The 24,718-nt window shown below is 44.8% G+C and overlaps 1 protein-coding gene across 1 annotated transcript; it reads right to left on the bottom strand.

The window, feature by feature from the left end:
• Positions 1–592: 592 nt before the first annotated feature.
• LOC124148352 (sushi, von Willebrand factor type A, EGF and pentraxin domain-containing protein 1-like) lies at positions 593–24,718 on the bottom strand. The gene is made up of 15 exons (XM_048398020.1): positions 24,672–24,718; positions 23,641–23,744; positions 19,523–19,654; positions 19,052–19,162; positions 17,377–17,571; positions 16,117–16,293; positions 14,913–15,077; positions 13,626–13,802; positions 12,825–13,001; positions 9,949–10,125; positions 8,639–8,815; positions 7,233–7,409; positions 5,987–6,163; positions 2,787–2,966; positions 593–909 (listed from the first exon to the last, which is right to left on the bottom strand). The coding sequence occupies exons 2-15, from the start codon at positions 23,696–23,698 to the stop codon at positions 644–646; spliced, it is 2,346 nt and encodes a 781-aa protein (XP_048253977.1). The 5' UTR covers positions 23,699–23,744; positions 24,672–24,718; the 3' UTR covers positions 593–643.

Here is a 24,718-nt window from a genome sequence, read left to right as displayed (position 1 = left end):
CCCCTACTGTCGACCCAAGCCTCTGAGCTATATGTGATGTCACACCCTACTCCCCCTACTGCCGACTCAAGCCTCTGAGCTATATGTGATGTCACACCCTACTTCCGACCTAAGCCTCTGAGCTATATGTGATGTCACACCCTACTCCCCTTACTGTCGACCCAAGCCTCTGAGCTATATGTGATGTCACACCCTACTCCCCTTACTGTCGACCTAAGCCTCTGAGCTATATGTGATGTCACCCCCTCCCCCCTACTGTCGACCCAAGCCTCTGAGCTATATGTGATGTCACAACCTACTCCCCCTACTGTCGACCAAGGCCTCTGAGCTATATGTGATGTCACACCCTACTACCCCTACTGTCGACCCAAGCCTCTGAGCTATATGTGATGTCACCCCCTCCCCCTACTGTCGACCCAAGCCTCTGAGCTATATGTGATGTCACACCCTACTCCCCCTACTGCCGACTCAAGCCTCCGACCTTTATGTGATGTCACCCCCTGCCCCTACTGTCGACCCAAGCCTCTGAGCTATATGTGATGTCCCTCCTCCTCCCCCCCCCCCCCCCCCCCCCCCCCGCTCCCCTACTGCTGACTCAAGCCTCTGAGCTGTATGTAATGTCACCCCTCCCCCCACTGCCGACTCAAGCCTCCGAGCTGTATGTTCTGTGCTTCTCGGGGAGTGAGATGGACCGGGCGGGTCTCCTGCTCTCCCAGAAGTCCTTCACGTTCTCCTTCATGTACATGAGATGCTTGTAGAAAGTGGCCAGGTCCAGCAACAGCATCACGAGCAGCAGAACTCCCATGATGCTGTACGCCACCACGCCGAATCCAACGGACCCGGAAGCCTCGACAGCTACAGGTTCAAATTTCTTGATGACCCCGATGGCTTCAGCAGCCGATGGTCTCTCTAAATGAAACAAAAACATTCATTTCTTCAATGACGTATGAAACACGTTTGTTTATTAATAATACAAAATGTATGTTCTTTTTAAACGGTCCCCTTATTAAACGTGACCAACAGCCAAAACATTTGTTTACACTGCTTGTATGCATGTGAGTCTGCTGGATGGACGTCGTTTGAACAGTGTATCGGTTTGTTTGTTTGTTTGTTTGTTTGTTTGTTTTTTGTTTAACGCCGCACTCACCATTATTCCAGCTATGTGACGGCGGTCTGAAATAATCGAGTCTGGACCAGACAATCCAGTGATAGACAGACATATGAGCGTCGATCTACGCAAATGCATATGGATACGATGACATGCATCAACAAAGTCAGCGAGTCTGACCACCAGATCCCGTTAGTCGCCTCTTAGGACAAAGATGGTTTGCTGAGGGCAAATTCCAACCCAGGATCGTCACGGGTCAACATGTCGCATATCTCAGTCGCTTCCTACTTCTATGAAACTTACGAACACAGTATGGCGCTGTCTAACCAAGAGAATAAGCGGCCATTAGAACCCAGGATTAGCGGATCCCTAGGTAAGGGAGGCTACTCTTCATTAGGTCTACCGGGAATACAAACTACGCTGTTGTTCTCACTGGTCAAGAGTTTCACAAGTAACGATGCGGCACTAACGAATACTCACTCACTGACTCACTCTTTCTCACTCACACACTCACCCTTTCTCACACACACCCTTTCTCACTCATACACTCACCCTTTCTCCCTCACTGACTCACCCTTTCCCACTCACTGACTCACCCTTTCTCACTCACTGACTCACCCTTTCTCACACACACCCTTTCTCACTCATACACTCACCCTTTCTCACTCATTGACTCACCCTTTCTCACTCACACACTCACCCTTTCTCCCTCACTGACTCACCCTTTCTCACGCACTGACTCACCCTTTCTCACTCACACACTCACCCTTTCTCACTCACACTCACCCTTTCTCGCTCACTGACTCACCCTTTCTCACGCACTGACTCACCCTTTCCCACTCACACTTTTACCCTTCTCACTCATTGACTCACCCTTTCTCACTCACTGACCCACCCTTTCTCACTCACTGACTCACCCTTTCTCACTAACACTTTCTCACTCACTGACTCACCCTTTCTCACTCACTGACTCACCCTTTCTTACTCACACAATCACCTTTCTCACTCACTGACTCACCCTTTCTCACTCACTGACTCACCCTTTCTCACTCACTGACTCACTTTTTCTCACTCACACACTCTCCCTTTCTCACTCACTGCTTCACCCTTTCTCACTCACACACTCACCCTTTCTCACTCACACGATCACCCTTTCTCACTCACACACTCACCCTTTCTCACTCACACACTCACCCTTTCTCACTCACACACTCACACTTTGTCACTCACACACTCACGTTCACACATAGAGTGTCAGAATATCCTGGTTGGTTGGTTTGTTGTTTAACGCCGCACTTAGCAATATTCCAGCTATATGACGGCGGTCTGTAAATAATCGAGTCTGGACTAGACTATCCAGTGATTGATATCATGAGCATCGATCCACGCAATTGGCCTGTGTTGGTTGGTTGGTTGGTCTGCTGTTTAACGCCGCACTCAGCTATATTCCAGCTATAAGACAGCAGTCTGTAAATAATCGAGTCTGGACCAGACAATCCAGTGGTTGACATCATGAGCATCGATCCACGCAATTGGGATCGATGACATGCATCAACCAAGTCAGCGAGCCTGACCAACCGATCTTACGACAAGCATAGTCGCTTTTTATGGCAATCATGGGTTGTTGAAGACCTATTCTACCCCGAATCTTCACGGGAGTGTCCTGGGTAAAACCCACCTTTACATTTTAACCTCATCCCATGCCACACGCCCTCCTCAGTGCAGACAAGCGTGGTGTTCCCGCCATCTTCGTCGTACCCAAGGTCACAGGAATACGTGGCGGTTGATCGGTATGTAGGCGTATAGTTACCGGTCAGGTGGGCGTGGCCTATTTCCGGTGCTTTGGCACAAGTCACGACTGGAAGTTTAAAATTGTCATCAAATTCTTTATTCGGTGAATGACAAGAGTATCAAAATTGTCTTATAAAAAAAACAAAAAAACTGTGTTTTTAAATTTGACGAAGTCTCACTGAAGAATTTATACCTCTAATTTTAATTTGCAACCGAGCGCTTTTGCACTTTAGACACTGTTGTTCACCAAATATATTCAACCGACTTCTTAATGCTAAATAAAGACTCCACGTAATACAAACATAATAGAGAGAACCTTTTTTCTTATCAAATAATACGTATATCTGAGCGAATTACCTGATAAAGTTGATAGTTCTGAGCGGAGAAAAGTACCCAAATACCATAAATTTGAAGTATGACTGGCAGTCAGCCATACCTGTCTGAACACAAGCCTGTATTTCCATCTATAGACTCATATACATGTGAGTTGAATTTAACGACGCTCTAATATATGAGTGAGGGGGCACGGGTGGCCCAGTCGTCTAAGGCGCCGCGATTCGCTGTGCAAAGTTGCGTCCCTTGGGCATGCCAGAAACCTATGATTATGGTTTCGAATCCCGGTTCGCACCAATTATGTTTCTAGGTTTGTCAGCACCATACCCGTGCTCGTGGGTTTCACCGAAGTGGTAAACGTCTTAGTCCTGCATCACTTCGGGCTTTCTTCCCACATTAAGCTGACACGCCGTGATATAACTGGAATAATGTTAAAAGCGGCATTAAATCCAACTCACTCACTCACTAATATATAAGTGAATAAATGAGTTGGGTTTAACGCCCTATCTGATATATAAGTGAGTATGGTTTTACGCCGCTTTAAGCAATATCATGACAGAGGACAGCGGGAACACCAAAAATAGGCTTCAAACATTGTACCCAGTTGGGGAATCGAACCCGGGACTTCGGCGTGACGACCGATAACTTTAACCGCTAAGCTACCCCACCACCCTCTGATATATGACTAACAGCATGTTGTAAAATATAATACAAACGTACTACTATCGGACATAATTCTAATGAGTGAGTGAGTGAGTGAATATTGCTTAACGCCGCATCAGCAATGTTGGAGCTGATCGCGACAAGGAACTCATTCTAAATGTTCTCACATAACAGGGCGGTGGGGTAGTCTTATGGGTAAAGCGTTCGCTCGTCACCCCGAAGACCCAGGTTCGATTCCCAACATGGGTACAATGTGTGAAGCCCATTTCTGGTGTCCCCAGGGGCGGTGGGGTAGTCTTATGGGTAAAGCGTTCGCTCGTCACCCCGAAGACCCAGGTTCGATTCCCAACATGGGTACAATGTGTGAAGCCCATTTCTGGTGTCCCCAGGGGCTGTCGGGTAGCCTAGTGGTTAAAGCGTTCGCTCGTCACGCCGAAGACCCGGGTTCGATTCCCGACATGGGTACAATGTGTGAAGCCCATTTCTGGTGTCCCCAGGGGCTGTCGGGTAGCCTAGTGGTTAAAGCGTTCGCTCGTCACGCCGAAGACCCGGGTTCGATTCCCGACATAGGTACAATGTGTGAAGCCCATTTCTGGTGTCCCCCGCCGTGATATTGCTGGAATATTGCTAAAAGCGGCGTAAAACCATACTCACTCTGGTGTCCCCAGCCGTGATATTGCTGGAATATTGCTAAAAGCGGCGTAAAACAACGGGTGTGGCACTAGAGTTTACAAAGGAAAGTCACGTATATTTTTTACTAAAATGAGAGCGATTCAAGGAAACATTCACTCATTTGTTTTATAAGCAGAACCGGTGCAGCGTTCTCAATGTAACACACCTGTCAGGAAATATGACCCGAATGTATTTGATCTCTGGTGCACGTAACACGTTTAGCTTGTTTGACCAGCTACGTCTGTGGGCGTCGCACTGACCTGTCCGTCAATGTCAGACACTATAACACATTAGATCTCATCCAGGACACGGCGGGTTCACCACATCGGCAAGTTAAGATATACGTATATCGTCGCATGAGAACCAGGATGCCCTATCTCCATTTTTACAAGTTTTGAGTAAATAACATTTAATGATAGAACGATATATATGATATTAAAAAATTATATATAAAAAAAGATATATATGATATACATGTATATGTGTGTGTGTGTGTCTGTCTTTGTGTGTCTGTGTGCGTGTGTCTGTATGTGTATGTCTGTGTGTGTCTGTATGTGTGTGTATGTGCCTGTGTCTGTGTGACTCTCTCTCTCTCTTTCTCTCTCTCTCTGTTTGTATGTGTGTCTGTGTGTGTGTGTTTGTTTGTGTCTGTGTGTGTCTGTCTTTGTGTGTCTGTGTGTGTCTGTGTGCGTGTGTCTGTATGTGTCTGTATGTGTGTGTATGTGCCTGTGTGTCTGTGTGACTCTCTCTCTCTCTCTCTCTCTCTCTCTCTCTCTCTCTCTCTCTCTCTCTCTCTCTCTCTCTCTCTCTCTCGTCAATATTCAGTCATGTTTATAGAATAGTTATAAAAAGAAGTTAGACACAACGAACTGTAGAGAGAATACACATACATATATTAACAGTTAATGCACGTTCATGTGTATATCAACCAGTTGTCCAGTACAAGACAACCAAATCCAAACATCTACCAGACAATATAATGCCCCGCTGTCACGAGGATGGCTGGTAGCAACGTGTAATATGTACAAAGGACATGATCCCTCGACCCCATCGATTTATTTCTTGTCATAGTCCTCTGATTGTCAAGCACATTTCGTTGGTTTGAATGTGTGCATTTTGTAATAATTCAGCATCGTTTTTATACTGTTCAAATTATTTCTGATGTTTAAATACCGTTTCTAACCATGTAATTCTAGATGTAGATTCTTAGTTTTGAATGTCAGTTTTTACTGTTTGCTGTGATCTTTGTCATCAATTATACTCTTCGTTCTTCCCAATGTTTGTGTGAATAGCCACTATCCTAAATCGAAGAATATTAGAGACATCCCATCAGGATTGAATAATAACTCCTGTCTGCTCCTCGTTTATCTGGATGCAGAAATCAACGGTCTGGATGAACGAGGCCCCTCCATAACTCACTTGTACAGTTGAGATCCTCACCGCTCCATCTGCCGAACTCCGTGCACACTTTGCCGGCGCGGCCACCTGCTTCCTTGTATCCCACAATGCAGGAGTAGTTGGCGTTGGCCTCATACGCGCTTCCGGTACTGACGTACTTAGCCTTGTTTACATCCGGCGCAGGTCCGCAGTCCACAACTGTAAATGTATTGGTTGGATGAATCTGCACTCACTCGAAGTCGGGCGTTTTATTCAGGGTGTGTCAACGTTTTTAGTTGTTTAGGGTTGTTGTTTTTGGGGGGGGGTTGTTTTTTTAATAATTCACATAAGGGTTCTACGATTTTACAACAGACACTACAGGATCACGTTATTCATTGTCTAAAAGACTATGTACCAGGGTGCCGTTGTACAAAACAACCTTAGCGCAACGACTGTCGTAAGCCCATGTTAATTGTATTGTTTGCTGTTTAACGCCGCACTCAACAATATTCCAGCTATATCACGGCGGTCTGTAAATAATCGAGTCTGGACCAGACAATCCAGTGATTGACATCATGAACATGGATCCACGCAATTAGGATACGATGACATGCATCAACCAAGTCAGCGAGTCTGACCACCCGATCCCGTGAGTCGCCTTTTACGACAAGCATAGTCACCTTTTACGGCAAGCATGGGTTGCTGAAGACCTATTCTACTCCGGATCTTCACGGGTCAGGTCCATGTTAAGGTATGGGAGTTGCGAACACCTGAGCGCACCCAGGGGGAAGTTGTGAAGATGGTGTACTCTGGATGAGGTGTGATAATCTCACAGGTTGCTGTATTCGGGACTCAGCAGTGTGGTACGCGGGACGCAAACAAAATCCTAGTTGATACGCAGATTAAACAGTTATTATTATCTGCAACACTAAAATATCAATTATCAGAAATATGAGAAGATTTTGCACACTAAACATATTCTCTGGGTTGCGCGCATGACAATGTGTTCAGAAAACGTCGAGTCAGCAACAGCTTGATTGATTCTCGTCGTTTCCTGAAAACATTGTCCACTCGTACTCAAACCAGCTATTTTGTGTGTTAAATAGACAAATAGTATCCATTTCAATGGTTTTTAACACACCTTAGTAGTTTACCTTGGTGGGCCTGAAATCGCCACAGATTTTGTGTTGATTTTGGACAAATATTATAATTTTCTTTTACATTTGCGCCAAAATAAAAATACCGAATAGAGAGCAAATGTAACTCTGTAACGTATAATCACACATACTTTCACAGCTGAAGTCGGCACTCTCCCAGTGACCAGTGTCTGCGCATGTCTTCTTGCTGCTTCCGCCCACCAAGTTATATCCCTGGTTACACGTATAGGTCGCTTCTGATTGGTAGGTGGTTCCCCGCACTGTGACGTCAGCCATCGCTACTTCCCGTGGACTGTTGCAGTCAATAACTGAAATACATGCATGAACACGTGACACACTGACGCCAGGACGCTAAACCTGTATTTCCTGTAGGGGTCTATGTAGACGTACACACTGACGCTAGGGCGCTATACCTGTAGTTGCTGTAGGGGTCTCCTGTAGGGGTCTATGTAGACGTACACACTGACGCTAAGACGCTATACCTGTAGTTCCTGTAGGGTCTATGTAGACGTACACACTGACGCTAGGACGCTATACCTGTAGTTCCTGTAGGGGTCTATGTAGACGTACACACTGACGCTAGGACGCTATACCTGTAGTTCCTGTAGGGGTCTATGTAGACGTACACGCTGACGTTAGGGCGCTATACCTGTAGTTGCTGTAGGGGTCTATGTAGACGTACACACGGACGCTAGGACGCTATACCTGTAGTTCCTGTAGGGTCTATGTAGACGTACACGCTGACGCTAGGACGCTATACCTGTAGTTCCTGTAGGGTCTATGTAGACGTACACGCTGACGCTAGGACGCTATGTCTGTAGTTCCTGTAGGGGTCTATGTAGACGTACACACTGACGCTAGGACGCTATACCTGTAGTTCCTGTAGGGGTCTATGTAGACGTACACACGGACGCTAGGACGCTATACCTGTAGTTCCTGTAGGAGTCTATGTAGACGTACACACTGACGCTAGGACGCTCTACCTGTAGTTCCTGTAGGGGTCTCCTGTAGGGGTCTATGTAGACGTACACGCTGACGCTAGGACGCTATACCTCTAGTTCCTGTAGGGGTCTATGTAGACGTACACACTGACGCTAGGACGCTATACCTGTAGTTCCTGTAGGGGTCTCCTGTAGGGGTCTATGTAGACGTACACACTGACGCTAGGACGCTATACCTCTAGTTCCTGTAGGGGTCTATGTAGACGTACACACTGACGCTAGGACGCTATAACTGTATTTCCTGTAGGGGTCTATGTAGACGTACACACTGACGCTAGGGCATGTGCGTGTGAATACTAATCGGGGGTCGTCATGCTATCAGGCGTTCCAAGATGTCATGGATACGGCATGCAACAAGACGTGCAGTGTGATATCGCCGCTCGTTTCAAGGACAGACAGGAAGAACAGGTAATGTGATAAGACGGCTATTGTCAATCGAAACGGACTCAAATAGAAGCAAAGAAATAAAGAATAAAGTCCGCAAACACTCGAAGATGAATTTAGATTGAACCGGTTAGGTTGATAATGATACCTACTATAACACGTCGGTAGGGCGCCCACCCATTCTGTTGTCTCGTTGCAGGTGATGGTCCAATTGGTCATGGAAGAGTTATATCCCTTGAGACAGCTATACTCTGCAATAGACCGGTAGGTGGTGTTGGTGTAGACCCTGTCGGTGTTGGGCACACTGGGTGGGATGCTGCAATCCACGGCTGCAGGAGAACGGTTGGCTTGTTATCTTACAAAGTATTTTGCAACTAAAAACACGATTTTTCCAGAATCTATAAACTGAGTAAGAAGCACGAGTAACCCACTTGCACAAAGCCATCTTAGTGCTAAGATTATCGCAAGCCTATGTTAAAGTATAGGAGTCATCTTAGCGCTAAGTTCGCTTTGTGCAAGTGAGCCCTGTTATCTAAAGAGCCATAATTCGCAATGCAGAGTTGCGTCCCTTTGGCAGGCCAGAAACCTATCATCTTAGGTTGGAAACCCAGATAACGGTTTCAAAAAAGTGGTAAACGTCCAAGATATGCAACACTTCTGATTTCGCTTCCACGTCAATTGACAAGCCATGACACCACTGAAATAATGTTCCAATCGTCCTTAAACGAAAGTCCCCCACACGCTAAGAATTGGGACCCGTGGGACCCGGTTAGAATAGGCAACCCATGATCCGTAAAAGGCGACTATGCTTGTCGTAAGAAGCGACTAACGGGATCGGGTGGTCAGGCTCGCTGACTTGGTTGATGCATGTCATCCTATCCCAATTGCGTAGATCGATGATCATGATATCAATCACAGGATTGTTTGGGCTCGATTATTTACATACCTCCGTCATATAGCTGGAATATTGCTGAGAGCGGTGTTCAACAGCAAACAAACAAACACACAAACACTATTAATTGGATGTGAGATTATATTTAACACTTGTGCCCATATAACACAGATATAGCCTACGTGTATGTCTGTGAGGTCACAAATTTTGAAGTGAGATCCGAAATATATTAACAGGCAATGCCACGTTAATTAATCTTCAGTGAAACGATTGTTTGAACATTTACGGTATATGCCAACGATGCCTAACTATTTAAATCTTAACTGCCGTATTTTCTCAATTAAACTCCCGTGTGTATATTCCTTTGAGACACTCTTTGTCCCCGACGTTTAATCGCGAAAATAATAATGAAGAGAATTCCGTCCGTTAATCGATACCCTGCGTTTATTCGAGGAAGGTGTTTATTCGAGGAAGGTGTTTAATCGAGGAAATATGTTTAACTGAGTTCTTCAATATTTCATGAGTAACATGAGGAGAATGTATAAACGCCGGTTACATCCCAATGATTACCTGTACACACGATATCGGACCCTTGCCAGCTGCTTGTCTGGTCACATGACTTGGTGACGTCACCTCCGGTGCGGTTATAGCCTGTTTTGCACGTGTAGCTGGCCTCAGAGAGATAGGTGTCGTTGGTGTTCGTGACGTCAGCGTTGGCTACCAATGGCGGAGTACCACAACGTCTGACTGAAGACACATGTTATATGTTGTGTTAAAGCTTTGGTAAGAGTGAGTGAGTGAGTGAGTTGGGTTTAACGCCGCTTTTAACAGTATTCCAGTTGTATCGCGGCGTGTCAGCTTAATGTGGGAGGAAAGCCCAAAGTGATGCAGGTCTCAGACGTTTACCACTTCGGTGAAACCCACGAGCACGGGTATGGTGCTGACACACCGAGAAACATAATTGAGGCGAACCGAGATTCGAACCCACGATCATAGGTGTCTGGCGTGCCCAAGGGACGCAACTCTGCACAGCGCAGCGCGGCGCCTTAGACGACTGGGCCACCCGTGCCCCCACTTTTGTGAGAGGATAACTATGTTAGGAAATAAGGTGAAATGGGGTTTAACGTCGCGTTCAAGAATATTGCACTTATATAGCGACGTGCATGCACGTGCGCGTGTGTAACAGTCCGGACTAATGCTAAATTTTTTAGTGCTAGCCCACCCAGATTCCATGACGCAGTTTAACATGAACACCACACACAGAAACAAAATACTGACTCCGAGCCGACCAGTCCTTGTTTTAGCCCCTTAATGCCGAGCGTTAGGCAGGGCAACAAAAAGTACCATATTTTAACGTATTTTGGTATGACGCGGGCGGAGGACAAACCACGGACCTTCCGGTCTCCGTGCAGAGCTCTACCCACTACGCGAATTGGACAGACATAGTCATGACGTTACAGGTTTTGTTTTCCCCTACGTTCTTCTATCACCCGATTGTACATACGGCCGTTGTGCGATGTTATGGTGACGCGTGTCTATATTTAGTATGCTAATGACATGAGTCCTTTTCCAGACTTACTGCGAACCCTTCCGCTGCCCTCCTCTATATCCCCAGGGCTCACATTTCACATAATTCTACACTAAGCCCTGGTTCTCGCAATCTCAAATTACCCGCCCTTGATTTCAATTTGCCAATTTGATTGGCTACAATACTAGCTCTAACGTACCAATCAGAATGCGAGTTACAATCCATGTGGGGTTTGCCAGTCCCATTGGTTATGATGGAGTCTGCGAGAAAATCAACGTTGAAAAACTGACTGACACGCAAAAGAAAGCCCTAAAACATCCTTGGATGAAAAGGGTGTCTCCATGTCCATTAAAACTGGCGATGGCTTTAGTTTCTAGATAATACGAGTTACCTCCCTTACCCTTTCCCTTATGTCGACGTTTGATCGATAAAATGTTGAGAATCAAGGGCGGTAATTTGCGATCGCAAAAACCACGGAAATGGATCTAGGGGTATCTGTGGTTTACCGAAATGCGAGCCCTAGAGATATAGAGGATGTTCCGCTGCCTGGTGGTGTAATAATGTGTACAGTGGATGTGTACAGTGGATGTGTACAGTTGGTGTGTACCGTGGATGTGTACAAGTCTGTGGCACATATTGCAAGAGAAATGTTGCCGATTGTAGAAGGGAGACACGGTGACAACAACGGCATCTTTGGCTCGATTTGCTGGTTAAACACGGCGACGATACTGTATGGCAGCTGTATGTGTTCGCGGGTGATGGGGGAACGTGTGTACAAACCCGGGGAGTATTGACGATGACGTAAGAACAGCACCGATCGTTAAGGGCCTTCATGCGGATTCAGAGGTGATGGCCCTCTTGTTTGTTTATTTGTTTGTTTGTTGTTTATTGCCACACTCAGCAATATTCCAGCTATATGACGGCGGTCTGTAAATAATCGAGCCTGGACCAGACAATCCAGTGTATGACATCATGAGCATCGATCCGCGCAATTGAGATACGATGACATGCATCAACCAAGTCAGCGGGCCTGACCACCCGATCCCGTTATTCGCCTCTTTCGACAAGCATAATCGCCTTTTATGGCAACCATGGGTTGCTGAAGACCTATGCTACCCCGGATCTTCACGGGTCTGGTCCTCTGGTCCTACTGTACCCAGGTGACACTTTTGTTTTATGAGGTTCAAGATTAGGTTACATCGATGGATTGAATTATACTATATTCTTTAGTGAATACGACACATCACATTATACAGCTTATCATGACGTTACATTATACGACATATCATGACGAGTGAAATATCATGTTTCTCTCATCGCGTGACGGTGTAAAAAGGAAAAAGAGATATTCTCACTCATGGCGTATATCTCTTCTCCTCCTCCTCGCATCGTTTCTAGTGTGACGTCATTCCGAACTTACGTCACAATAAGATTCGAATGACGTCATCAATGCCGCCCGGATGACGAAACCAATACACTGGTGTGCGAGAAGTGATATTTGCACTAGTGCACCTACGATTTTTAAGACTTCGGTTATTTCTAAACCTATGGGAAATAAAGCCGAATATTTCTTCTTAGATACAGGGCGGTGCGGTAGCCCAGTTGTTAAAGCGTTCGCTCGTCACGACGAAGATCCGTGTTCGGTTTGTAACACGGGTTCAATGTGTGAGGCCAATTTCTGGGGTCTACTGCCGTAAATTGCTGGAATATTGCTGAAACGGCGTAAAACCATACTCACTCACATTGCTTCAGCAATATTCCAGCAATATCACGGTGTGTCAGTGGTTCAGGGTTCTTAATGTGGTGACCTAAAGATTAAATGTTGACCTAGACCTTTCGTTTCTAATGGTCGTACTATAGTCCCCACTTTCAGATTATATATGTTGCGAGATGTCCATATTGTCTACTTGGCGCTCACCTTCACATTGCAGATCGTTCCCGTCCCACGCCCCCGTCTCCATGCAAACCTTGACGCCATGTCCACCCGTCTGTTCATACCCAACCACACAGTTGTATGCGGCTTCTGATTGGTAGATGTGGAGCTGGGCCGACCACTCAGTGTTCTCCACGTCAATAGGAGGCCCGCAGCTTACAGCTGCAAGGAATATGATTGGTCTCTGGTTTTACACGTGGTATCAGTAAATCTCGGCCATATAGGGACAGACAGTGAGTGAGTGAGTATGGTTTTACGCCGCTTTTAACAATATTCCAGCAATATCACGGCGGGGGACAGTGTTAGCTTTCGGTGATATAGCGACGGATGGTGTCAGCAGTTGTCTCAGTGTCTCAGCCATATCGCCACTGGTATTATTGGTAATAGTCACAACTGTTTCACACCAGAACATTAATCATTTTCACAGGACATGAATATGGTTTAAATTAAGCTTAATCATCTGTCATTACCTACTATTTATTCAGAAAAAAGTGATAAGTACAGTAAAATGTCGTTAAGTTAGGGAGTTAGGATTCCTCCCGTACCATACAGTTACATCGTCTAAAACTTTCACAATGTTCAGGGGCGGTCGGATGGCCTAGTGGTTAAAGCGTTCGCTCGTCACGCCGAAGACCCGGGTTCGATTCCCGACATGTCCCCCGCCGTGATATTGCTGGAATATTGCTAAAGGCGGCGTAAAACCATACTCACTCACTCACGTTGTCCTCACACTGCTTCCCGTAACCTTGGGATTGACCAAACATCCAGTAGGTCAAGGACACTCACCTTCACAAACAAGGTCCGATCCCGTCCACGACGCGTTCTCCGCGCACACCTTTATCGCCTCTCCCCCAACAGAGTTATGTCCCTTTGAACACGTGTACATCGCCTCTGACCGAAAGGTGGTGTTGACATTCATCACTCCCGTGTTGTTCAAGGTCGGGGGGTCACCACAGGATATAACTAAAATAGTAGGCAGAATTGGGAGAAAACCCTACTGTGTTTTGAAAGTTGAGGCGGTCTTACAACAGATTCCATACCTCTTATTTTAATATGGGGGACACGGGTGGCCGGCCCAGTCGTCTAAGGCGCCGCGATTCGCTGGCACGCCAGAAACCTATGGTTGTGAGTTCGAATCCCGGTTCGCCCCGAATATGTTTCTAGGTTTTTCAGCCACCCATAACCCGTGTTCGTGGGTTTCACCGAAGTGGTAAACGTCTGAGACCTGCATGACTTCGGGCTTTCCTCCCACATTAAGCTGACACGCCGCTATATAACTGGAATAATGTTAAAAGCGGCGTTTAAACTTAACTCACTTACTCACTATTTTAATATGGAACCAATTGCAAGTTTTTGTGTTAAAAGGCTTGTTGGTTCTGAGGTATCGAATGGAATTAGATATCTGATTATGACAAGTCAAAATCAAGCATTCTTCAGTGTCATGGTAGAACTCTTGTCGTTGAAACGTCAAATAAAAACATTAATTTATCAAAAAAAGCAATCTAATGGATTCCTGAATTCGCAATGTCATTAATGAAAAACGTCATCACATTTCGTTTTTCTCCTTTCGTATTCACCTCAGCTTCCCTGGATAACTTTTTCAGAGTGAGTGAGTGTGTTGGGTTTAAGGCCGCTTTTAACAGTATTCCAGTTAAATTACGACCTGCCAAGCCTAATGTGGGAGGAAAGCCCGAAGTGATGCAGGTCTCAGATGGTTCCACCTTGATGAAACCTCCGGGGCGAACCGGGATTCGAACCCACGATCATAGGTTGCTGACATGCCCAAGGGACGCAACTCTGCACAGCGAATTGCGGCGCCTGAGACAACTAGGCCAACCGTGCCCCCCACGTTGCCGGAAGTAATATACAACAGAAATTGTTTTTTCAATGAAAATATGAAAATATCTTTTGAGGTGCAAAGCATCATTTGATACCTGTACATCCTGGAATAACACGTTCGTTATTTTCTATCTTTAAGACCGATCTCATATATTTTATCATATCACAAAAAAATGAAAATATGTCTTATCAAATCCTCAATTTCATTGTATTTCTGAATGTAAGATATCTCACGTGTACACTCGAGATCCGGCCCCGTCCAGTTGCCGTAGACGGAGCACAGTTTGACAGCTGATGGCGTCCTGGCTTTGTACCCGGTGTCGCACGTGTACGTCGCCTCCACGAGGTTGAAGGTCACGACGGCGTGTTGGAAAGGGGGCGGGTCGCCGCAGGTCACTCCTGGGGAGAGAGTAGACACGAGGTGAAGATGAAATGGGGGTTTAACGTCGCGTCCAAGATTATTGCACTTATATATAGCGACGTGCATGCACGTGTTTGTGTGGCTGCTTGTACTAGTCCGGACTGATGCCGATTTATAGTGCTAGCCCACTGAGATATCATGCCGCAGTTTAACATGAATACCCCACTCAGACACAGGATACTGACTCCGAGCCGACCAGTCCTTATTTAGCCCCTTAATGGCGAGCGCCAGACAAGGTAACAACAAGTACCATATTATAACGTCTTTTGGTATATCGCGGCCGGGATCGAACCCCGGACCTTCCGCTCTCCGGGCGGACGCTCTACCACTAGACTGCGAAGGTGGTCAGAGTAGACACGAAACGTTAGTAGAACAAGCACTGCAGGTGCAATGCGCAAACGCAAAATGTGAATGTCAAAGTCTGGTTGCATACGTTATCCCAATATTTGGATACAGAGGGTTTCAACAAATCTTCAATTCTGATTAAATTAAAGTAAGGTTTGGATATCTTCTACATAGTGCCCGTTTCATTTTGTTGGAGTGAGTTGGGTTTAACGCCGATTTTAACAGCATTCCAGTTATATCACGGCGTGTCAGCTTAATGTTGGAGGAAAGCCCGAAGTGATGCCGGCCTCAGACGTTTACCACTTCGGTGAAACCCACGAGCAAGGGTATGGTCCTGACAAACCTAGAAACATAATCGGGGTGAACCGGGATTCGAACCAACAATCATAGGTTTCACAGCGAATCGCGGGGCCGACTGGGCAACCCTTGCCCCCTCCATTTTGTTGGATAGAGTGGCCATGACATTGCCTGATAAACACACACAATAAACACACATATCGTGTTTAACTGGTTCTGTAGGTATCTTACGCCGCAAAAAATGACGTTATTGCGCCAGCGAAACAAAGAGAATATGGGTCGATGAGCCGACTTATCTCCGTGATGAAATAATACATTAACCACTGGGCTACCCGCTGCACCCTTAAAGAAACTGAAAGTCAAATCAATGCTTACTTTCACACACGAGGTCGTCGCCCGACCACATCTTGCTGGAGTTACATGTTCTGACGTCATTTCCGGCTGCAGCCTCGTACCCAAGTTCGCAGGTGTACACTACTGAGTTGTTGTAGTCAAAGGAAGATCCTTCCCATGATGCATGCGCAAGAGTTGGGGGAGATGTACATTCTATCACTGCAAATAGTTTACAAAACGTGACTTGTTTGACGCCGATATAAAAAGTATTTTCAAGCGTCTCAACTCAACGCGGAAACGTTCACTACTTGTGCAATAAATGACCCGGATGTGGTGCAGACCAACGATCCTAATCGGGACGAGTTGTTAGATTCAAATCAACGATAAACGGACCCTGACACAAGGGACGAAACTCTGTACAAACAGCTGAGTCAACTTAATCCTTTGGGCCACCAGTGCCGCCCAGAAATAGTGCAAGTGCGTCTAAACTGGACTTGCGTGGGACCTGTTTAGACTTGAGACGAGACAGGGATTTAAGTCCGGTTTAGACTTGAGGCAGGGATTTAAGTCCGGTTTAGACTTGAAACAGGGACTAAAATGCGGTTTAGACTTGAGACAGGGACTTAAATCCGGTTAAGACTTGAGACAGGGACTTAAATCCGGTTTAGACTTGAGACAGGGACTTAAATCCGGTTTAGACTTGAGACAGGGACTTAAGTCCGGTTTAGACTTGAGATAGGGATTTAAGTCCGGTTTAGACTTGAGACAGGGACTGAAATCCGGTTTAGACTTGAGACAGGGACTTAAATCCGGTTTAGACCTGAGACAGGGACTTAAATCCGGTTTAGACCTGAGACAGGGACTTAAATCCGGTTTAGACCTGAGACAGGGACTTAAATCCGGTTTAGACTTGAGACAGGGACTTAAATCCGGTTTAGACCTGAGACAGGGACTTAAATCCGGTTTAGACCTGAGACAGGGACTTAAATCCGATTTAGACCTGAGACAGGAATTTATGGTTAAGACAGCGGTCTAGTTTATACAGATTCCATTATACATCAGCTTCATTGGAGTTCTAGTTCGCTCTTCAGGTCAAATCTTTTAGTAAAGAAAGATAACCTTTCGAAAAATGGAATTACCATTACATATTGGTTTAAAATTTGTTTCAGTTGTCTGAAACCTACTTCAAGGCTAAACACATTTCAACAATTGTCATACCAGTGTTTTTGATCTCTGTGCTGTGCCAAAAGGTTAAGAACGTGGAGGCTATTCTGAACACAATCGAGGTTGTCACATACGTACGTATACAGTCGGGGTAGGTGACCCTGCGAGCGTACTTCCACTGCGCAGTCTCGTTGCACACCAAGGCAGGCTTAGAGCCGACGTTGTAGTAGCCTTCGTCGCAATCGTAGTTGACGGTGTCGAGGAAGAAGTATTTACTCTTTATAGGGACCGTGTGCGCATGATCAAAGCTAGGTGCATCTAAGCATTCCAATCCTAGAAATCGGATAAAAATACATCGGTTAAACGTTGGTACTGACGCCTTCCATTATCTCGAAGTAACGTATATGCCGAAGTACGCAGACTAACATTTAGTCCCAGAAATATAGTTATAATATTCAAACATATACATCTACAAAATAAAAAACATATACAGTAAACTACGTTTATAACGAACAGACCGATATAACGAACTTATTTTTTTGTTCCGGCCATTTCTGGTATACAAGTGTATATGCCGTATATATGCTTATAACGAACTACGGTTATTACGAACTAAATTTAGAGGTCCCTTTGAGTTCGTTATAACCGTAGTTTACTGTAATCCAAATGGAGCCCAGAACAATGATGGGGAAAATCTAGACTTGCCAAATCATTCTAGATCAAGTTCTAAATCCATTATCTAGGGTCTGGGAGATAGACTACGAAGGACAATATACCCCAAGAGGGTATTTCTATAGGACATAATTTCGCAATTACCTCACGATCCTAACTTCCGCTTATACCTCCGTTTCAACCGCGTTATTTTCGTTCATACTGCGTAACTGGCCCAGACGTATTGTACGGAGTATTGAATGTTATACAGACAGTTTGTACGGAGCAGTAAATTTGGCAACTTACGGTCTCTGCAGTGCGCCCTGACAGATCGGTTGAAACACTGTGTTATAAAGGAGAGTGCAGACAGTTTGTACGGAGCAGTAGATTGGCAACTTACGGTCTCTGCAGTGCGCCCTGACAGATCGGTTGAAACACTGTGTTATAAAGGAGAGTGCAGACAGTTTGTACGGAGCAGTAGATTGGCAACTTACGGTCTCTGCAGTGCGCCCTGACAGATCGGTTGAAACACTGTGTTATAAAGGAGAGTGCAGACAGTTTGTACGGAGCAGTAGATTGGCAACTTACGGCCTCTGCAGTGCGCCCTGACAGATCGGTTGAAACACTGTGTTATAAAGGAGAGTGCAGACAGTTTGTACGGAGCAGTAGATTGGCAACTTACGGTCTCTGTGCGGCATTTCGCACTGACAGATCGGCTGGAACACTGTGTTATAAAGGAGAGTGCAGACAGTTTGTACGGAGCAGTAGATTGACAACTTACGGCCTCTGCAGTGCGCCCTGACAGATCGGTTGAAACACTGTGTTATAAAGGAGAGTGCAGACAGTTTGTACGGAGCAGTAGATTGGCAACTTACGGCCTCTGCAGTGCGCCCTGACAGATCGGTTGAAACACTGTGTTATAAAGGAGAGTGCAGACAGTTTGTACGGAGCAGTAGATTGGCAACTTACGGTCTCTGTGCGGCAGTTCGCACAGACAGATCGGCTGGAACACTGTGTTATAAAGGAGAGTGCAGACAGTTTGTACGGAGCAGTAGATTGACAACTTACGGCCTCTGCAGTGCGCCCTGACAGATCGGTTGAAACACTGTGTTATAAAGGAGAGTGCAGACAGTTTGTACGGAGCAGTAGATGTATAACTTACGGTCTCTGTGGTCGCAGGTTGTGCTGCAGTCTGCCCTGATCGCCGGGATGCTGCATTGGCCTTGGAGGGCCAAACTTCGACATTCACACCTCGTGTCGTTCGAACTTGTGGCTATGAAATCAGAATAATGATTTTTTTCACAAATATTTTATGCACAAATATCAAACACAATGTGACGTTACAATGTGCCCTACGTATGTACAGGTGTCAACGGCTACATGGTCTATAACTTACTATAGTACATTTGCTTTTTTAAACACGCGCGCGCACACGCACACGCACGCACGAACGCACGCACACACAGACACACGCGCACATGCGCATACACACAGACGTACACGTACGCACGAACGCACACACACGCGCAAAAGGCACACGCACGCACGCACGCACGCACGCACGCACACGCACCACTCTCCCCTCCCCGCCTGTGTACACTTCTACGACTGCGTTCTGACTCCGTCTACTCACGGTCACAGGTGCTGGGTTCGTTGCAGGCCTTCTTGCACTGGCACATCGTGTAGGCGGGGGTGATGAGGCACTCGTCCACGCTCGCCCAGTAGTCACACTGGCTGTTGTTGTCCACGCACTCGCCCTTCACATCTGCAGCACGTGCAATATTTACACAGCTCGGTTCAATATCACATGTATATCATTCTGACTGTCATAACACAATACTTCTTCTAGTTGATGTAAGTATTCTAATCAACTAAAGTTGAATTCGTGTGGATCGCCATGTGTGGTACCTTCCGTCTTTGACGACACAAAGATTGTCTTGTGTGGCACTGGGTACCTTCTTGAAAGCAAAACTATATACTCACCACCAAAAGAAACGCGAACCATAGAAACACATAGAAAAGCATGTACGTTGAGAAGATATGTTTCCAATTCCTACTTAATGACAAAACTAACAATCTGTCAAGTGTCACCACAGAGTTTCTTTATTCTTATCACGATATGCTGCACGTGATTTCCAAACTTTACACGCTAAACCTGCACGAGACAAATGGTGCACCTCGAGTCATGGATCTATGACGTCACATGTGATGCACAGGTTCACACCCATGCATTGAAACAATCTAATACTTCTTGAATAAGAGTAAGTCCTTATATATCAGGGGCGGTCGGGTAGCCCAGTGGTTAAAGCGTTCGCTCGTCACGCCGAAGACCCGGGTTCGATTCCCGACATGGGTACAATGTGTGAAGCCCATTTCTGGTGTCCCCCGCCGTGATATCGCTGGAATATTGCTAAAAGCGGCGTAAAACATACTCACTCACTAACCTTATATATCAACCAAGATGTATGATATTCGCGTTTCTTTTGGCGGTGAGTATATATATAGACCGCCTTCGTGGTCGGCTCGGAGTCGGTATACTGTGTCTGAGTGGGGTATTCATGTTAAACTGCGGAATGGTATCTCAGTGAGCTAGCACTATAAATCGGCATCGGTTCGGACTAGTACAAGCAGCCACGCAAACACGCACACGTACATGCACGTCGCTATATAAGTGCAGTAATATTACACGCGACATTAAACCCCATTTCACCTCACCTATACATTTCTATTCATGGAATCTATAAAATGTAAACAAGAGATTTCACGACTCACGAGTGTCTACATGTTTTTTTATCCCCGGGGATGAAATTCTCTAGTGTCAGGGTGATTCTCCCTTGTGAATTTTTACATTTGAACAATGAATTCAAGGAAAGACAACATTTTATTTTTGACAGCATGCCATGCATGCACAAAGGAAGTGTCATAGTATAATTCACTGATTCAAGTTCGGGAAATTATCCTAGGATACATTTTCCTATTTCCACTTAAGTATGTTTCACTGGGATGAATTACCCTTATTTTTTGGACATAACCTATCCCAGATTTCCCGCACTAGTGAGTGAGTGAGTGAGTTGGGTTTAACGCCGCTTTTAACAGTATTCCAGTTATATCACGGCGTGTCAGCTTATTGTGGGAGGTAAGCCCGAAGCCAGCACTGTACTAACAAGGGATAAAGTAATTGGCTTACACCAGCTGATGTCCGTTTGCTAAAAAGTCGTACAGATGAAATGCAAAATAAATATAAACCCGAAAGCAACAATTCGTCTTAAATGGCATGAAAGTTATTTATTTGTCCATACCAACTGATCCCCATAATTTCAGACATTGTCATGAAGAGAGAGAAAAGGTTGTTTAGCAAACACTCGTGTAATTGTTGGCGTTTATGTCACAAGGGGGTCTGCACTGTAAACTGAATAGCCCTGCACGTGAAATTCGTACGTGTTAGGCCACCCAATTGCTGTCTTTTCTGTTATAAAATCCTGTCAAATGAGAAGTTTAAACTGGAAGTGTGTCTTTCTGAAATAGTTATTGAACGGAATATACAATGAGAAATATGAAAATATTTTCAAAGCAATGTTCGTGATGTTCTTGGTATTGCTAGATCATGCAACTGTCAGTCAAATCATTATTTCAGTTGACAGTAACAGTGACAGTGACAATAAAAAAAATATTCCAGAATAGAAGTTTTGATACTATCCCTGTGTGCGACGCCATTCAGCTGTTACGTTTATTGCGCAGACCCCCTTGTAACAACAGGCATTGAAACCCAACAATTACATGATTTTTTTTCTCAACTTCATGACAATGTTTGAAATTATGGTGACGAGTTGATATGGACGAATAAATAACTTTCATGACATTAAAGACGAATTATTGCTTTCGGATTTGTATCTACAGTAAAATACGTTTATAACGAACTGACGGATATTACGAACTTAATTTTTGGTCATATAGGTCATAAGTACTGATGAATAATATGTAAATGACCAAGTCACTGGTATGATAGTGCAAGCACACTGAGATACCATGCCGCAGTTTAACATGGATACCCCGTCCAGACTGACGGATTCCAAGCCGCACACTGAGATACCATGCCGCAGTTTAACATGGACACCCCGTCCAGACTGACGGATTCCAAGCCGGACACTGAGATACCATGCCGCAGTTTAACAAGGATACCCCGTCCAGACTGACGAATTCCGAGCCGGACAGTCCTTGGTTTTCTGTCGTTATCCCATCGTTTTTCTTCTCAAACTTATTCTTCTCGCTCGTGAGAGTAATTTGATTGGACAGCCAAACAGAAGCAATGGGAGCAGGTCGGGGGTATTTATCAACAAAGGATGGACCTACACTGGATAATCGAGGTCGGAAAACCAGTTATTGCGCCAGAACCCGTTCGTTAACACTCGCCCCTTTCAGTAACCTACCTGCAAGGTGACTCGTCCCCCTATCGATGAATGTTATGTGCGAAAATACGACAAACCAATCAGAATGCGCGTATGATTTCAAGTTCTTCGTCAAAGAATTCCTCAGAAATAATTTTTGATTTCACATCTGAATACATTTGTTTACATCTGAATACATTTGTTTATATCTGAATACATTTGTTTACATCTGAATATCTGTTTACATCTGAATACATTTGTTTACATCTGAATACATTTGTTTGCATCTGAATACATTTGTTTACATCTTTTGCATCTGAATACATTTGTTTACATCTTTTGCATCTGAATACATTTATTTACATCTGAATACATTTGTTTCCATCTGAATACATTTGTTTACATGTTTTACATCTAAATGTATTTGGTTACATCCGTTTTCATCTGCATATATATGTTAACATCGGAATACGTTTGTTCACATCTATTTACATTTGTTTATATCTGATTACATTTGTTTATATCTGATTACATATGTTTATATCTGTTTACGTGAGGTTTCATATGTTTACATCTGTTCACATCTGTTTACAACTTCCTGGAAGTCGGTTGAGTGAAAACATCCAACTTAACCTTTGTCCCCTCTAGAATGTTGATTACGTTTTAACGTTTTTATCCAAAAGTAATCATAAATATTCAGAGACGTACTGAATAAAATAATCACTGAATACAGCCACTTCAGCATATCCTCTTCGCACAAGTTTTATATTATTATAAAAGTTGAACTTCCGCATCTCTGGTACTGTGGTGTTCAGGGCGAGTGTTCGAACTTGCTGGGGGTATCTTTCACAACTAAGGGTCGGAAGTAAAACTTGGATTGTTTGGCCGAATGAAAAATAGGAATAGTGAGTTAGTATGGTTTTACGCCGCTTTTAGCAATATTCCAGCAATATCACGGCGGGGGACACCAGAAATGGGCCTCACACATTGTACCCATGTCGTGAAATGAACCCGGGTCTTCGGCGTGACGAGCGAACGCTTTAACCACTAGGCTACCCGACCGCCCTTACGAATAGGAAAAGGACTATTAAACAAAACGTCCTCATCAGGATTTGTCACTGTCCCACAGGGAGTCTGTGTAACACACTGTACTCAAGTTATACAGCATAGTAAAGAACGTGTGAATATTTGATGGTTAAAAGAACCAAAAATGCAGTTTTGAAAATATACCGATGCTTTAAGTGTGTATGTTTTGTCAATTTAGTTGCTATTTGTTTTAAGAGAGAACGATGCAGTCAGAGATATCAAAATGTGGCTATTTCAGAAATGCGTAAATAGCCATGGACGCTTGTTACAAATCACTTACCATGGATAGACGAAAGTAGGAATACCACAAGAAGAGCGAACTCCTTTCCTGGCGTCATTTCTTATTCAGATTATGTTTCACAATCCAAAAGAAGTCATGTTTATCTGAAATATTTAATATAACAATATTTAATAACAAAATAACTGGATATATGACATTTCTTTGCACTTTCCAGTAGAAAAAAACATATGTTTGCTGCTTCAGCATCAGGTACTATCTATCTTACCATAGACCCGTGAAGATCCGGGGTAGAATAGGTCTTCAGCAACCCATGCTTGCAGTAAAAGGCGACTATGCTTGTCGTTAGAGGCGACCAACGGGATCGGGTGGTCAGGCTCGCTGACTTGGTTGATACATGTCATCGTATCCCAATTGCGTGGACCGATGCTCCTGATATCAATCACTGGATTGTCTGGTCCAAACTCGCACTTTGTGTCCCTTTTCCGTAGCATTATCCGCTGATTAAAACGTCCAAATTTGTATCCTTGTTTTGGCAGCTTTCTCCTATGTGAGGCTAATACGCTGTGATAAACCAGTGAAAACACTGTTGACAGCGACGTTCAAAGCCAACATAATTCCATCACAGTTGGACCGACTCCGTGGGCTTAGTTAGACACTAAATCGCTGGTTCGATACCCGACCGCGTCAAGTCGAAACGACGTTAAAAGATGGTACTTGTTTTACCCTGCCTGCCGCTCGACTTTAAGGGGATGGATCGTCTCTCTCTCTCTCTCTCTCTCTCTCTCATAGTCAAAGTCGACCAGTCCCCTTAATATATTATTCCCCTTATGCGCCAGAAGGCAGGGTAACAACAAGTACCATCTTTTAACGTGGATTGGACTGACGCGCTATCCAGTACACCACTAGGCGCTGCTTAATACAAGTATCTGATCTGTAACGTAAAAGATTTAGCCAAACACTCACGTACAATAAAACAAACTTTGATGACTTGAACCTCATGCACACCTGTATATACTTACTCATATTGGAAGATAAACTAAGTAAGAAGTTTGAAGTAAGAAGTGCCTCACCTGCAGGGCGCGTCAACTGTAACAACATCCACATCAATGTTAACGCT

The sequence above is a fragment of the Haliotis rufescens genome, unplaced genomic scaffold (assembly GCF_023055435.1).
Source record: "Haliotis rufescens isolate VD_foot unplaced genomic scaffold, xgHalRufe1.0.p SCAF_18, whole genome shotgun sequence".
Taxonomy (NCBI): Eukaryota; Metazoa; Mollusca; class Gastropoda; order Lepetellida; family Haliotidae; genus Haliotis; species Haliotis rufescens.
The sequence above is the reverse complement of the archived record's forward strand: the minus strand, read 5'-3'. Positions and strand labels throughout refer to the sequence as shown.

Bases quoted from the DNA above. Each gene is read 5' to 3' on its own strand.
- LOC124148352 (XM_048398020.1), bottom strand. From the start codon at position 23,698: ATGACGCCAGGAAAGGAGTTCGCTCTTCTTGTGGTATTCCTACTTTCG. The intron at 7,410-8,638 runs GTAGGTATCATT...CATGTATTTCAG, and splicing joins CGCCCTACCGACGTGTTATA to TTATTGACTGCAACAGTCCA. The intron at 6,164-7,232 runs GTATGTGTGATT...ATACATTTACAG, and splicing joins TGCCGACTTCAGCTGTGAAA to TTGTGGACTGCGGACCTGCG.